The sequence below is a fragment of the Mastomys coucha genome, unplaced genomic scaffold (assembly GCF_008632895.1).
Source record: "Mastomys coucha isolate ucsf_1 unplaced genomic scaffold, UCSF_Mcou_1 pScaffold5, whole genome shotgun sequence".
NCBI lineage: Eukaryota > Metazoa > Chordata > Mammalia > Rodentia > Muridae > Mastomys > Mastomys coucha.
In genome coordinates this window covers 104,958,480-104,972,273 of record NW_022196911.1, presented here as the reverse complement: position 1 = coordinate 104,972,273, position 13,794 = coordinate 104,958,480, and the positions used below count along the sequence as shown (strand labels likewise).

The window sequence follows — 13,794 nt, the reverse complement described above, 5'->3', positions numbered from 1 at the left end:
AAAAAGGAAAGTACAGATGTTATCAACCTGCTTACATCACAAATGTAGGCGTGTATCTCCTGCCCTTGTGAAATGTGTTTCAGCCCGGGCTTGCTCAAGTGTGCTAGCTAGTTTTACAACATCTTTGTGAGTGTGTGTGTGTGTGTGTGTGTGTGTGTGTGTGTGTGAACATGAAGGGGTGTGTGTATGTGAACATGGAGGAGTGTGTGTGTACTATATTGGTTCAAATAGTTCAATATGCACAATTGTTCATATTAATTTAATAAGATTGAAGTGTTAAAAACATTTTATTTATCTACCCATAAAAATAGCATACAAACCATGAAAAACTGACAAGAATTCGATTTAACTCTGAAGTACAAAGGCTTTGTTGTGTTTGTTGGTCTCATTTCTGCTTTTTGTTTTGGATTTATTGTTTTCTTTTGTGTCTTTGGCTCATGCTTACCTGAGAAGATTTGGCAAGCTTCTGAGTGTATTCCTTCTCGATCTGCTTCAGCCTGCTGTTGGCCTGCAAAACACACGTACACGAACACACACACAGTGACCTATGAGCTTGGTGTCTCTTCCACATGCCTCTCACCAGTCAGCTGGGATGCCTGCCAGCTGCACCGCCCTTCTGGGCAGCCAGAAAACCACAGGGCTTGTCTTTGATCTGACGCCAACTATTCATCACTGAAGAAGCAAGCAAGAAAAAAAGATCTCTCCTGCCAATTATTAGACAAACATAAGACTTCTGTGGATAGAAAGAAAAAGGGAGAAGGAGAGACAGAAATAGACACAGCAAGTGTGGTGGCTCAAAGGTAAAGGGACGGAGGGTGAAGGACAGGAAGGGAAAGGGAGACAAATGGGACAGGGAACTGGCAGAGAAGGAAGGGAAGGAAGGGGGTAAATTGAATGCTCTTCACCTTAGCTGAAAAAGAAAATAGGTGCGCTCAGACAAAGGCAGGTGTGAAAAGTTCAGACACTAAGCAGAGCAGAGCCCCTACTTGGTTGAACACACAGGAGCAATCCTTTGAAGTGACAAATATATCTAAGTCAAAGTTTTCTATCCTGGAACTAGGGTAGCCTTCCCAGAATAAGTCCACATTGCTTAGAACGTGGTTGTCCTTCTGCCACCCAAGTCTTGTCTTTTAGATGTGACCCTCTTCCAGCTCTCTGGAAGTGCTTGAGATCTTCATGCTTTCCTTGGTGCTCAGAAAGGCTACTCACCCTACAGGGACCCACCCTACCCAGGGCCTCTGCCCAGCCAAGCACACAGATCCTCATTTCTTGGAAACGGTCTCTGCTTGTCTGCTCATCTATCCAGACTCTCTGTTTTGTCATCTCTCTTCACTGCTTCTATTTTCCATATCTTTGTCTTGATTTCTCTTAGAGTTTCCTCAACCTTTACTTTATGGTGTTCTATGTGATTAGAAACACCTGTCAACATAGCTGGAATGTCTATGGCTTCTTTCTTGTTCTTTGAAACAGCATCATTATGAACTCCTATTTTATAAGTGAGGAAACTGAGGCGCAAAGTGTTTTGGTAACCTGCTTAGCACCATATAGCACAAAAAATGATGGAGCTGAGACTTAACATCTGCCCCAAACATAACACAACACACACACACACACACACACACACACACACACACACACACACACACACCAAAGTCTGTAGCTGCCCAAACTCTAAGTCACAATATACTTTCTTTTCTTAGTGCTGTGGCTCAAACCCAGGAATTCTAAATGGGACATCTATGTCACATGCCTTCTCCTAAGGTCTAGGGATCATTCAAGAGGAAGGTACAGAAAGACTGTGAAAGCCAGAAGAGGTGGATGGCTGTGGTAAAACTGTTTTCTGGGCACAACTGGCAGTCAAACAAGAACTCACAGTGTTTTGCTAGCATGCCCAAGATCTGCACAAGATCATTCAGGACAAGATCCCAGCAGGCAGTGGGAGGTATCGTGACGCCCACCCTTAGCTGAGGAGCTGTAGGCAGCTGACGGGGAAGAGGGGAAGAATCGGCTTTCTTTGGAGAATGAGACTCTTGAATGGACAGCCATGCTCCAGTGATGACCTGAAACCCATGCACATATTGGCAGCATGAAGAGAATATAAGAAATTGGGAGGGAACAGTGGTGGGAGACACAGAGCGCAGTTCAGGGTTGGAAATGAAGGGTAGATTTGATCATGACACATTATATACATGTATAAAATTCTTAAACAACGAAAATAGTGTTACATTAAAAACAAACAAACAAACAACAAACCCACTAAACAACTCCAGGGCTCCATGCATATTGTACCACTGAGCTGCATCACCAATCTTTCATTTTAAACTTCTCCTCAAGAAGTAGAGATAAATAGGCAAGTATTGTCTACTGTGTTTAAGGTCAGCAAATGGTTTCTTTATTTGAATCTCATACTGGAATGAGGAAGCAATCTGTGCAGGCTCTTCTAATCACAGCAGTAAAGCTGAATGAAGTGACACTCCCTGTGAGAGCCTAGAAGGCTGGTTCCCAGGCCTAACAAAGTTACTTGCTGAGAAGTGTTTGACAGTGGATAGATATCCAGCACCCAGCCTTCTCCTGTGCAATCCCTTAGCCCTTACTTTTGAAGCAATCCTTTATAGCTTACTCCACCAATCTCCACATCTGAAGTCCTGTCCAGTTTACACTCCAATTTTGTTAAAGTGTATAGAGAACATGTGACCTCTGCTGTTTGTCTAGAAAGCTGTGAGCTTCCATCCCAGCTCTGTGACTGATACAGCAACTTTCCGTTACAGAGTCAGGGCCACTTTGAACCTCTTGAGGTTTATTGGTTTTGGTTCATATTCTGCTAATGTTACTTATCACAAAATGCTTGATGAAGTATTTGTTACTTTTAAAATAAGCACTTAGCGAGCTCCCGCCATTCACCAGGCAGTGTTCTAAGTGCTTTACAAATATTTACCCACTAGAGAACCGAAAAATTAACTGCAGTGCTGTAAGGACCAATTTCCTTTTCAGAGAAGTTGGTCAGTGCAGAGAAGGCTGTGTCTCGGCAGCAGGTCCTCTGCAGGACCTGTGACCAGCTGGCCCAAACAAACTAGACAAGCTCCTTTACCGATAAATATCCAACTCATCCATCTAGTTTAGGGCTACAACATTGAATAAAAGACAGAAGGATCTCTGTCTGCTTCTGTAGAGCTTCTGCCAGAGTGAAAACTATAGTTTTAAAAAGTGATGTTTTAGATGGTCTGATTGTCCATGATAAAGATGGAGGAAGGAATGGGGGGTTGTGAAAGGTAGAGGGAAGTTTGTCATATGAAAAACACAAGTTCTCAACCACCTCCTGGATAGGCTCAGGAAGCCATGGCCAACTCTAAGTACAAGGGTCCTGAGTCAGAGGGAGCACAGACTAAAAATGTCCAGTGCAGGGGGCCAATAAGCCAATCACTAAGCAAAGACTGAGCTGAGCTCCGAGGGAGAAAGGACCAGTCTATAAGGTACTGCATGTGACGGCAAAGAATTTAGTTTTTAATATGACTTAACAAGGGAAGTTTCTGAAGTGTTTTCAGTATAGGAGAAAATAGTAATTTAAGTAGTAATGAGATCACTTGAGATTTTGTTGGGGGCAAGAATCAAACAAAGAGGCCATTTAGGCTGCAACAGCAAATAATACAGGTTGGCAAAGGGGGCAATGAGACACAGGCAGACTTTAGAGGCCTGAAGGAAGTAACTGGATGTACTGTCTGATGGAAAGAGATGAGGTGAGAGTGACTTCCAGGAGTGAGAAGTGAGTCAGTGGGATGTGCAAGTATGAGGACCTGACTTCAGTCCCCATATAAAGCTGGGGTAGTGGCCCTGGAAGCCCACAGGCCAACTAGCTTCTTGTTCATTGTGGACAACAACAACAACAGGAACAGAAACAAGAGATTTGAACAAGGTGGAAGGTAAGGACATACACCCAAGCATGTTCTGACCTCCACATGTACACCATGTGTACCAACATACATCCATACACATGCATACCATGGTGTAATCTCACCATATGTACCAACATACACATGGTGTAATCTCACTACAGGTTACCAATACATCCATATACACAAGTTAAAAGCAATATTTTTGTCCAAAATAAGTAGAAAATGAAGTTATTACTTGTTATAAAAAAGTCATGAGTGGAGTAGGTTTTGAGAAGATGATCAAGTGAGTAGTTTTAGAAACATTAGTCTCAGAGACATGTGCTAGTTTTATGGTTGAGGTGACTTGAGTTTCTGAGTCTTGAGTTTGTGGGAAATGTGCAGGTTAAAATTATAAAGCAAGAACTTCCCAAGATGTGCCTAGTGTAAGCAATCACACTGCCACGTGAGCTTGCAAGACACAGGATAGATACAAGAAAGGAACAGGTGGAAGCATGTTCAGCCCTGGGACTGCAAGGCTAGACAATGCAGAGAAAAGCAAACAGAAGACATGGACGTGGAGGTAAGTAACTAGAAGAACGTGAAATCAGGAAACCATGTACAGGAGGTAGGCCAAGCTCTAGGTCTAGCTGTCAAGTGCTGCAGGAGGCCATGCCCACTGAGGCATACAGTATTCACTGCCGATTTGGAAACAGAAAATTTTGGTATAATGCAAGGGATAAAAGCAGGATCAGAGGGGCTCAAGAGAGAGTTGAAGTAGGCACTGGAGTGGGAGATAAGAGAACTGTCAGAATTTTAAAAAAGAGAGAAATGAGGGAGGAGGTAAGTGGAGTACTGACCCGCTAGGCTGAATAAAGGCATGTGTCTATAGATGGGTGGGATAAGTACAGCACTGGAGAAGAACATGGCACAGATCACTGCAGACTTATCTTTGAATAAATGGGAGGCATTATAGACTGAACTGTGTTCCAATCCATTATTTATAGGCTGAAGCTCGAAGGTGGAACCTCTGCACATAGAACCTTTAAATAGCACCCCTAAGCTTTCTTCTTCTCCTCTCTCCCTTCCCCAAGCCCCATCCCCAGGTTGAGCGGAGGTAAGGATGCAATGTGCAGGAAGCTCTACAAGCCAGGCAGGGTTCATCAGCAAGGAGCCTTGGCCCGCCTTGGTCTTCCAGACTCCAGGGTGTGAGGGAACGGTGACTCTTAGCTTGTGGGGTCTGTGATGACCACAGGCTAACTCAGAGCCTAGGAGGAGATGCCCTTGCTAGGGGTGCAGACAAGTGATCCCCAGAACAGCGGGGAGAGGTTCTCAATGCTCTGTTCTCTAAGAAATAGGAGGAAAGACGCATTGGCTGCATAAGAGAATGAATAGAAGAGACCACTGGAAGACGTGAGGAGCAGGAAAGACACAAAGTGGCCATCTAGGGAAGAAAGGGAGCAGGGCCAATCTTAGAATTCCAAGAAACATCTGAAATTAGCAGTGTTGAATTTAAAGCAAGATTGGTTTGTACTATGCTAACACCTCCAGAGCTTGCCAATAGCTTAAAGGAGAAGACTCAATACACTGGAGACAGAGTACCTGAAAAGACAAAATTAATCTATCACCCTTTGAGGATTTTGCTACTTTTCTGAGTCTAATTCACAGTGTTCTACATTTTTAAACCCTTCTGAAGTAAGTCTAAAATGCTTTTGGGAAGTATGGTCGAAAATTAAAAGCTAATTTACCATGCAAACTGGCCTTAAAACATTTTTCTGAATATTTTTTATTCTCAAGATAGTACTACCTATAAATTTCATTCCTATATATAAAATTAAGATTTCAGTATTTCAAACCAAGCTTTAGAAGTTGCACATGGCAGAGCACACCTATAATCTCAGTTTTTAGGAAGCTAAGCCATGAGAATTCTAAATTTGAGGCCAGCCTAGTTTATTAGCTATATGATTAGCTAGAAACATAGCAATATTTCCTCTCAACAACAACAAAAGCCAAACAAATAAACAAACAAAAAATGAATAAAACCAAAAAACAAACTTTACTTTTATAGGCAGAACTTTCTATGTAAAACCATTATTACCACAGTCTCCCTTAGTATGGCCTGAACAGATAAAAACCAAACCAAACCAAACCAAACCAAACCGAACCAAACCAAACCAAACTGAAGCAAACCCACAGAAGGAAAGCCCACCGAGGCTTTGCAGCCTTTTATAGCGCCTGCTTCGGTGTCAGTGCCACATTGGTGGTGGGCCATGCTCCTTTGCCTTCAGAGGCTGCTTCTCTAGGTCACTCCTAGTGCAGACCCCAGCGTGCTGGTCCCCTTTCCCTATGCAATTCCTAAGACAATCTATGCAGCAGCTCCTGCCTCCAGGATTCTGCCCTATTGTAATTCCTGTTCTGACTTCCTTAGATGATAGACAATGATATGGAAATGGGAACCAAATAACCCTCACAACCCCAAAGAAGACTCAACACAACAAAACAGCAACAACACTCATCTGGAAAGGAAAACAAAAATCAAACAACAGCAGGGCCCAAGACCTTTCATAAATGTGCCTGCAGGGTTTCAGGCCCAGAGGTACATATTTCACATACCAAAGTCTCCCAGCATCCCTCAGTCCCCTCTCAAATCCCACCTTCAACCCTGAACTTTCCAACTCAGGCCTTTCCCCACCCCAGAGGCTCTCTTCCTTCCTCCCCCTCTAGCTCTCTGAGGCGCACTTTCTCTCGTTCTCTTTTCCTTACTGTCTCCTTCCCCACCACAATTTCTCTGACCTCCTTTCTTGGGAGTAGTGAACCTGCCTGAGAACAGCTTCTTAATAAGCCTGCCTTCATATACTTTAATCCTGCCTGAGTTGCTCATTTGGCTGGTAGAGAATTTATCAGTGTCAATGGCCCATAATCACCTTACTGTGCTACCCTTTCTGGCAAGGTTCTTTTTAAGTGGTGGTCAGAGAGGGTCCTGACCTTCTGTCTTGTTTGGGACAGGGTCTCATATTGCTCAGCTCTGTCCACACCACACAAGCTGGCCTGTAAGCTTCCACCCAGCTGTCTCCATATCTCACTTCGCCATAGCAACACTGGGATGATAAAACGACTGACTGTGTCGGCATCAGATGGGTTCTGGCAAGCCACTGATTTCCTCAGTCCCCTGTCTGAAATCTCTTAAAGCACTGTGAAGACAGATCCGACCATCCTGGTAAGACTGCACCATTCTACCAAAAAAATGTTGAGAGAATTCACAACCATATTTAATTTAAAATACACACAGACCAGTTGAGCTTCAAAAATCTTTTACTTTACTTCCAAATAAAAGTGCACATTTGACCAGGCATGGTGATGCGTATCTTTAATCTCAGCACCTAGGAGGCAGAAGCAGGTGGATTTCTGAGTTTGAGACCAGCCTGGACTACATACTGAGTTCCAGGACAGCCAGAGCTATGTACAGAGATCATGTCTCAAAAAACAAACAAACAAACAAACAAAAAAAACAAAAAACAAAAGACAAAAAACAAAAACAAAACAAAACAAAAAACCAGAAAAACAAAAAAATAAGAGAAGTTGTACATTTGTGGAGCATGGGTAAGAGCCATGGTTTCTACTCTGACCAATATGAGGTAACTGGTTAAAGGTATAAAACCCAACAGGATTTTGGAGAAATAGTTTTAGGAGACTGGACATCAATAAGCACACAGGGAAGGAAGCAGGTGAGGTCAGCTGTCCTACTCCTTTGGCTGACTTGCTTCTTTGCTTTTTACCATTGGCTTTGTGGTTCCCCACATATAAGTCTGCTACATAGTATATTTAGACTTACGTGTTTAATGTTTGAGAATGGCTATGTAAACGCTATTATGTTGTAAATTTAAAATTTCACTTCCCATTGCCATATCCAGGAAGGCAGCTGACTTTTATATGTTAATCTTGCATCCTGAGACCTTCTTATGTTTGCGTATTAGTCCCAGGGCTTTGCTAGTTCTTTTGGGTTGTCTACAAAGACTGTCATAACATCTTTAAACCAAAAGTGCTATCTCTTCCTTCCCTGTGTAGCTTTCTTTCTTTTCCTGTCGACTGCACCATCTAACATAATGAGCAGCATGATGCTGAAAAAGTGTTTCAAGGAGACTTCTTAGCCATGTTCTGTGTTAGAGGGACAGGCCAAGTCATAAAGGAATGTTCCCCACAGGACTTTGGTAGATGTTCTTTTAGAGTTGACATCACTAGGGAAGAAGGCTGATGGGGTATGTGTACATCCTACAAGCCATGTAATCAGACTGCAGTCCTGCCCGCAGTAGCTCCACATGAAGCATGACAAGCCATTCCCCAGCCCCCCAAAGGGCAGCATCAATTGTCTCTATGTCTGGACTTCACCTAGATGTGGCCTTGGGAAGCTCTCCTTCATACTGGAAAGAACAAAAACCAAAACAAAACCACAGAGTGTGGCCTGGATGAGAAGATATTAGTCACTTTCTTTTGAATATTGTTGGTTGGTTTGCATGCATATTTGTTTTCATTATATATGTATATAACATGCATATATAATATATATGTAAGTGTTGCATTATGTCTGTGATATGTTTTTCTAACATTGCAGTACTTTAATTTCTAATTGACTAGAGTTTATAATTCTATACAATGTTAACCTACTGTATTTTAACCTCTATGTCACATTCATGACTGCCCCCCCACTATTCTACATAAAATCTGACATTTTTGCACATGTAATATAGTCCCACTGTCACCACCCAAACCTCCAACCCATACTCCACTCATCTCATACTGTATCCCTTCTTCTCTCCTTTCTGCATTGTCTCTTTATTCCATTACTTAAATATTGATAGCATCCACTCTTAAAAACAAGTCTATGCAGCACACTTACAACCAGTACCCCGAAGCTGCTGTCTCTGAAATATAACAGGATTACAGGTGGATACAGGTGTTTCTTAGAGCCAGGCAAAGCAGTCCTGCCAATAGGTAAGAGGAGCACTGCGGTACCTCCCTGAGAACAGCTTCAGGAAATGCAGTGCCAAGGAAAGAAGCCTGTAAGGGGACTCACAGAAAATGAAACGAGCAGCCATGCAATGGTGGAGAAAGGGGCAATTTAAAATTGGGAGACAAATTCAGTCTAACAGATACACAAACACAAAGAAACACAAAGAATGTAAGATCATTGGATCCCATCATATTCTATCCTAGAATGGAGACCACAGCCACCCAGAGAGGTGAAATGATCCGAGAAAGACCTCAGAACGCTAGCTACATTTTAAATTTTACATTTATTTATTTTGTATACATGTGCTCTGTATCTGTGTGTGGCTTCTGTGGGTTTATGGAAGCCATGGTGGACATGTGAAGGTAAGAAGATAACTTTGGGGACTAATTCTCTCCTTGCACCATGTGGGTTCTGGGGAAAGAACTCAGATCCTCAGGCTGGGCAGTGAGCACCTTTACTTACTGAGCCATATTATGGGCTCTGGAATCTTGCTTTTGAAAAGGATTAATGACCACAAGAATAGTCATATAATCAAATGTTTAAATTTAGAGGTTCTGTTTGAGACTTTGAGAGGGTAGTTCCTAAAGAAAACAACATACGGGAGGAGAACGCACACAGGACAGAGGGTAAATTCAGCAAGCAATGGAAACACTGAAACAAAATCAAACAGAAATTTTGGGAATTAAAGAAACAACCAGGTATTTTATCAAAGTAAATTTAGTATACAGCCTACGGAAGCCAGCTGTAGGTAGGCCACAGTGGCCTCTGCATCCTGCACATGCTCAGAGCTCAGGAGCTGCTCAGTCCATGAAGCTGGATGCTCCAGTAATAGCAGTGAGCTTACTGACCGTTAGTTCACACTTGAAGGAGAGAAGCAAATTCTGATGTGAGTGAGGGATGGCAGCACGGGATGTGCTCTGCTCGCAAGGGGAGAAGGCCAGCAGGCAGACAAACAACACTTAGATTTCTAGCACCTCTTCCTCCTGGGGCCACCCACCTGAAGGGGCTGTCCAGCCTCGGGGAGAGGCTGCTCACCTTGCTCACCTAGCTTTTCTTAAAAAGCCTTGACAGACCTACACAGAGGCGTACCTCTTGGCTCCTGATCCCTCCAGCTGATAACTAAGATGAACCATAATGGATGTTGAGTTCTGTCATCTCTCAATATGATTTATATGATTTTCCTTCTTTAGATTTGATTGCACTAATTAATTTTTAAATATCAACTCAGCCATGTACAACCTGGAATAAATTCCATTTGGCCACGGTAGATTTTTTGTCCATTTGGGATTTGACTTGCTACTTTTTTTTTTTAATTTAGAAATTCTGAGCCGGGCGTGGTGGCACACACCTTTATTCCCAGCACTTGGGAGGCAGAGGCAGGCAGATTTCTGAGTTCGAGGCCAGCCTGGTCTACAGAGTTCCAGGACAGCCAAGGTGACACAGAAAAACCCTGTCTCAAAAAAAAAAAAAAAAGAAAAAGAAAAAAGAAAAGAAAAGAGAAAAGAAAAGAGAGATTCTGCTTCCATGACACAATGTCCTGTCATTTTCTTGTAGTCTTGGTCCAGTTTTGATATCAGGGTCATGCTGGCCTAGCAGGATGCATCAGGAAATAGTCTGCCCTTTTCTAAGTTTCTAAAAAGGCTACAGAGGATCAATATAATTTCTTCCTCACATATTGGTAGAATTTATGGTTATGTCATACCAGTCAAATGCCTTCTATTTTCAGGAGGAAGGTCATTACTTGCTGAGTCATTTAAAAAGCTATAGTGCTCCATTCAATAAGAGAGAAATCATTCTCGGTCCTGGAAACTTAGCCAGTTACTTAGGGCTCGTGATCTCCCTAATACATCTTGAATATTTATAGCCACACATAAGTGTAGGCCTCAGTCCCCATCAAGAAAGCTTATTTCTGCAGAAGACAGATCAGCACAGAAATCCACTGGTGATCATAATGAAGAGTGGCCGAGCCCAGTCCAAACAGATACAACTATACAACTCCTATACCTAGGGCTCAGGGTTCCTTGTAGAAGAGCAGACAGCTTGTAAGAGCCAGACGAACAGAAGTTTGCTGTGACACGGTTTCTCTTGGAAATCTCAGAGAAGAAACATTAATGAAGTCTTACCAACATGGCTGCCTAAACATGACTCCAAGAAGAAAACACAAGTGACCCGCTGACGTGGACTGAGAAACGTTCAGGAATGCCTCAGCCCTAAGCAAAGCACTACAGGCAGCTAAGGAATGATGAGGTCAGGAGAAATAGTCCTCCGTAGGGTAACGCACACCAGTTGCTTATCTAATACCAAATGATCAACCCTGAAAACATGCATGCAAGTAACATGATACAGACTCAACAGGTTATATTTTTATATTTTGGTTGCACACACACATGCACAAGTACACATATACACATACACATAACACAATAATTAAAGAACAAAAGGCCATAAATTTGAAAGTGAACAAAGGGCTGGTGCATGGGAGTGTTTGAAGAGAGGAAAAGGAAGGTGGAAATAATGTTACTATATTATAATCTAAAAAAATTATAAAAAGATACAGGGCAAGGGAGACTATTTCAACTTATGTGAGGATTTCTTTCTTTCCCTTTTCTTTTTTAACAGTGGAGAAAGAAAAATACAACCTCTTCTACATGTTAAGCAAATATTCTATCACTAATCCTTATAAAACTCTAAAGAGTTTACTCAAATAATTACTCAATAATTACTCAAATAATATATATATATGTATATATACATCATCATTATTATATATATATCACATTAAAACAGGGTCTCATGTAGCCAGTGTTGGCCTTGAACTCCCTATGTATGCCTATTATCTTGAATTACTGATTCTCCTGACCTGAAGTACTCTTGAGCACTAGGATTACAGGCATGCACCTACTTTGCTTGGTTTCCGAATAGCAATTTTAAAAATCAAACATTTTAAAACGATCCAATTCAAAGATACACTAATTTGACACATAAAGAATGACAATAGGAAACACTCTTTGTTTTCCACAATTAAACCATGCTGTTCATAGAAGAGCAGCAAAGTTTGCTTGTGCAGTAAAACCATGAACTTCACAATGTATAAAACTGTGGAAGCTGAGCTGACGTATGTCAGGCAGTTTTCATTGGTGTTCTGTGGTATGATACCACACTAAGTGTGTGTGCTCAGTGTTCAGAACCACGGCTGAGTGAAGTCGTTACATTCAACACACACAACACATGTAAGCACATGCAGATACAAGAAACACAGAAATACATGCAAGCACATGTAACACAGCACCAGATGCAAACACATGTAATCACATACAATGCAGAAACATACAAATGCTGCCAGAAACACATCAGTTCATTATGTGCTTTATTTTGAATTAATTATTTTGGTGTGTTTAGAAACCTTTTACAACTTTTTCGTGGCCCTCTCATTCAGCCATATGACCCCACATAGAATCACAGTTCACAACTTAAGAAGCTATGGTTCACAGTACGCTATAGAAGTGGCTCAGATGTTCATTATAGCCAGTTGATTGATGGTTTCATAAAGTCCAACTATATTCTGATTTTCCTGTCTGCTGGATATTTCTGTTGCAGCTGGTGTTGAAGTCTCCAAATATAATACATGGATTCATCTATTCTTGCTCAGAGCTTTATCACTTTTCCTTCACATATTTTAATGATCTACTTTAGAGACATGATGTGTGTATTGAAATTTTATAATGCCCTATCTCTGACAACCTTCCTTGCTCTGAAGTCTACTCAAAACAACATCTGATTAAATCAGGACAACACACCTTCCTCCGTTGGTTTACTTTTAGTCTGTCTGTGAATTATATACAAAGCAGGTTTCTTATAGACAGCAAACATATACTTGCATTTTATTTTGGCATATGCAGACAATTTCTGCCTTTTAATTGGTATATTTAGGCCATTACTATTCAAAATGATTTGTTATTTTTTGTATTTGATTCCTTTTTCACATTCTTTTGTTTTGTTTTGTTTTTTGAGACAGGGTTTCTCTGTGTAGCCCTGGCTGTCCTGGAACTCACTCTGTAGACCAGGCTGGCCTCAAACTCCGAAATCCGCCTGCCTCTGCCTCCCAAGTGCTGGGATTAAAGGCGTGCGCCACCACTATCTGGCTCTTTTTTTCACATTCTTTTTCATTCTTTTTCTGTCTTTTGTGGTTTTAATTGAGCCATGGTTCATGTATGGTTCCATGTTTTTCCTTATTTTAGCATATAAATATTAAAATATAATTAAAAATTTTTACCCTAGAGCTTATAATAAATTCTTTCAAATATCACCTCATAGGTAGTTAGTGCTATACAATAACAAAACAATTCCAACTTTTTTGCCTGTCCTTTTTTATAAATAATTGTTCTTTATTTCACATGCTAATATGGCACATAAGTACTTGATTGAGTTCCTGCAGCTATGACTGTTTTGAATGTGTTAAAAGCCTGTGTTAGGATGACCTTGGTGGCATAGGTGCAGGTCTGTGATCCCAGCACCTGGAAGGATGAGGCATGTGGGACACCATGAGTTCAAGGCCAAGCTGGGTGGGCTATACACTGAAACTCTGGCTCAAGGAAAAACAAAACAAACATCTGTTATGAATTATTTCATGTATTCTTCCATTAATACACAATCTATGCTTATGACCATAGGCTTTCCTTCTTTATAGAGAATGTACCTTAGCATTTCTTAAAGGAAAAGCTCCATTGTAAAAAGCAGCAGGCTTCATTAGTTTTTGTCTTAGAAACAATTTCTCCTTAACTTTCAAAATGAAGAATTTCATATTTCTGCAGGATTTTTCTTTCGACACTTTGTAATCTAAATATTTGATCATAGTTTCTTCATGCTTGAAAGGTTTCTTAGAAAGAGGATGCAATTACTATTTTTGATCTTTTTTTTTTT

The 13,794-nt window shown here is 41.2% G+C and overlaps 1 protein-coding gene across 17 annotated transcripts in view; it reads right to left on the bottom strand.

Moving 5' to 3' along the window:
* The window catches only part of Cep112 (centrosomal protein 112), a 507,666-nt gene that overhangs the window by 179,900 nt on the left and 313,972 nt on the right, over positions 1–13,794 (bottom strand). For 14 of the 17 annotated variants that reach the window (XR_004113083.1, XR_004113081.1, XR_004113080.1 and 11 more), the window contains one exon: positions 446–508. The exons of the other annotated variants lie outside the window; for them this stretch is intronic. Coding sequence is in view for 10 of the 14 variants with exons in the window: in XM_031350526.1 (XP_031206386.1) it covers positions 446–508 (63 nt within the window). In the remaining 4 variants the exon portion in view is untranslated. The remainder of the gene's footprint in view (positions 1–445; positions 509–13,794) is intronic. 17 annotated transcript variants of the gene reach the window in all.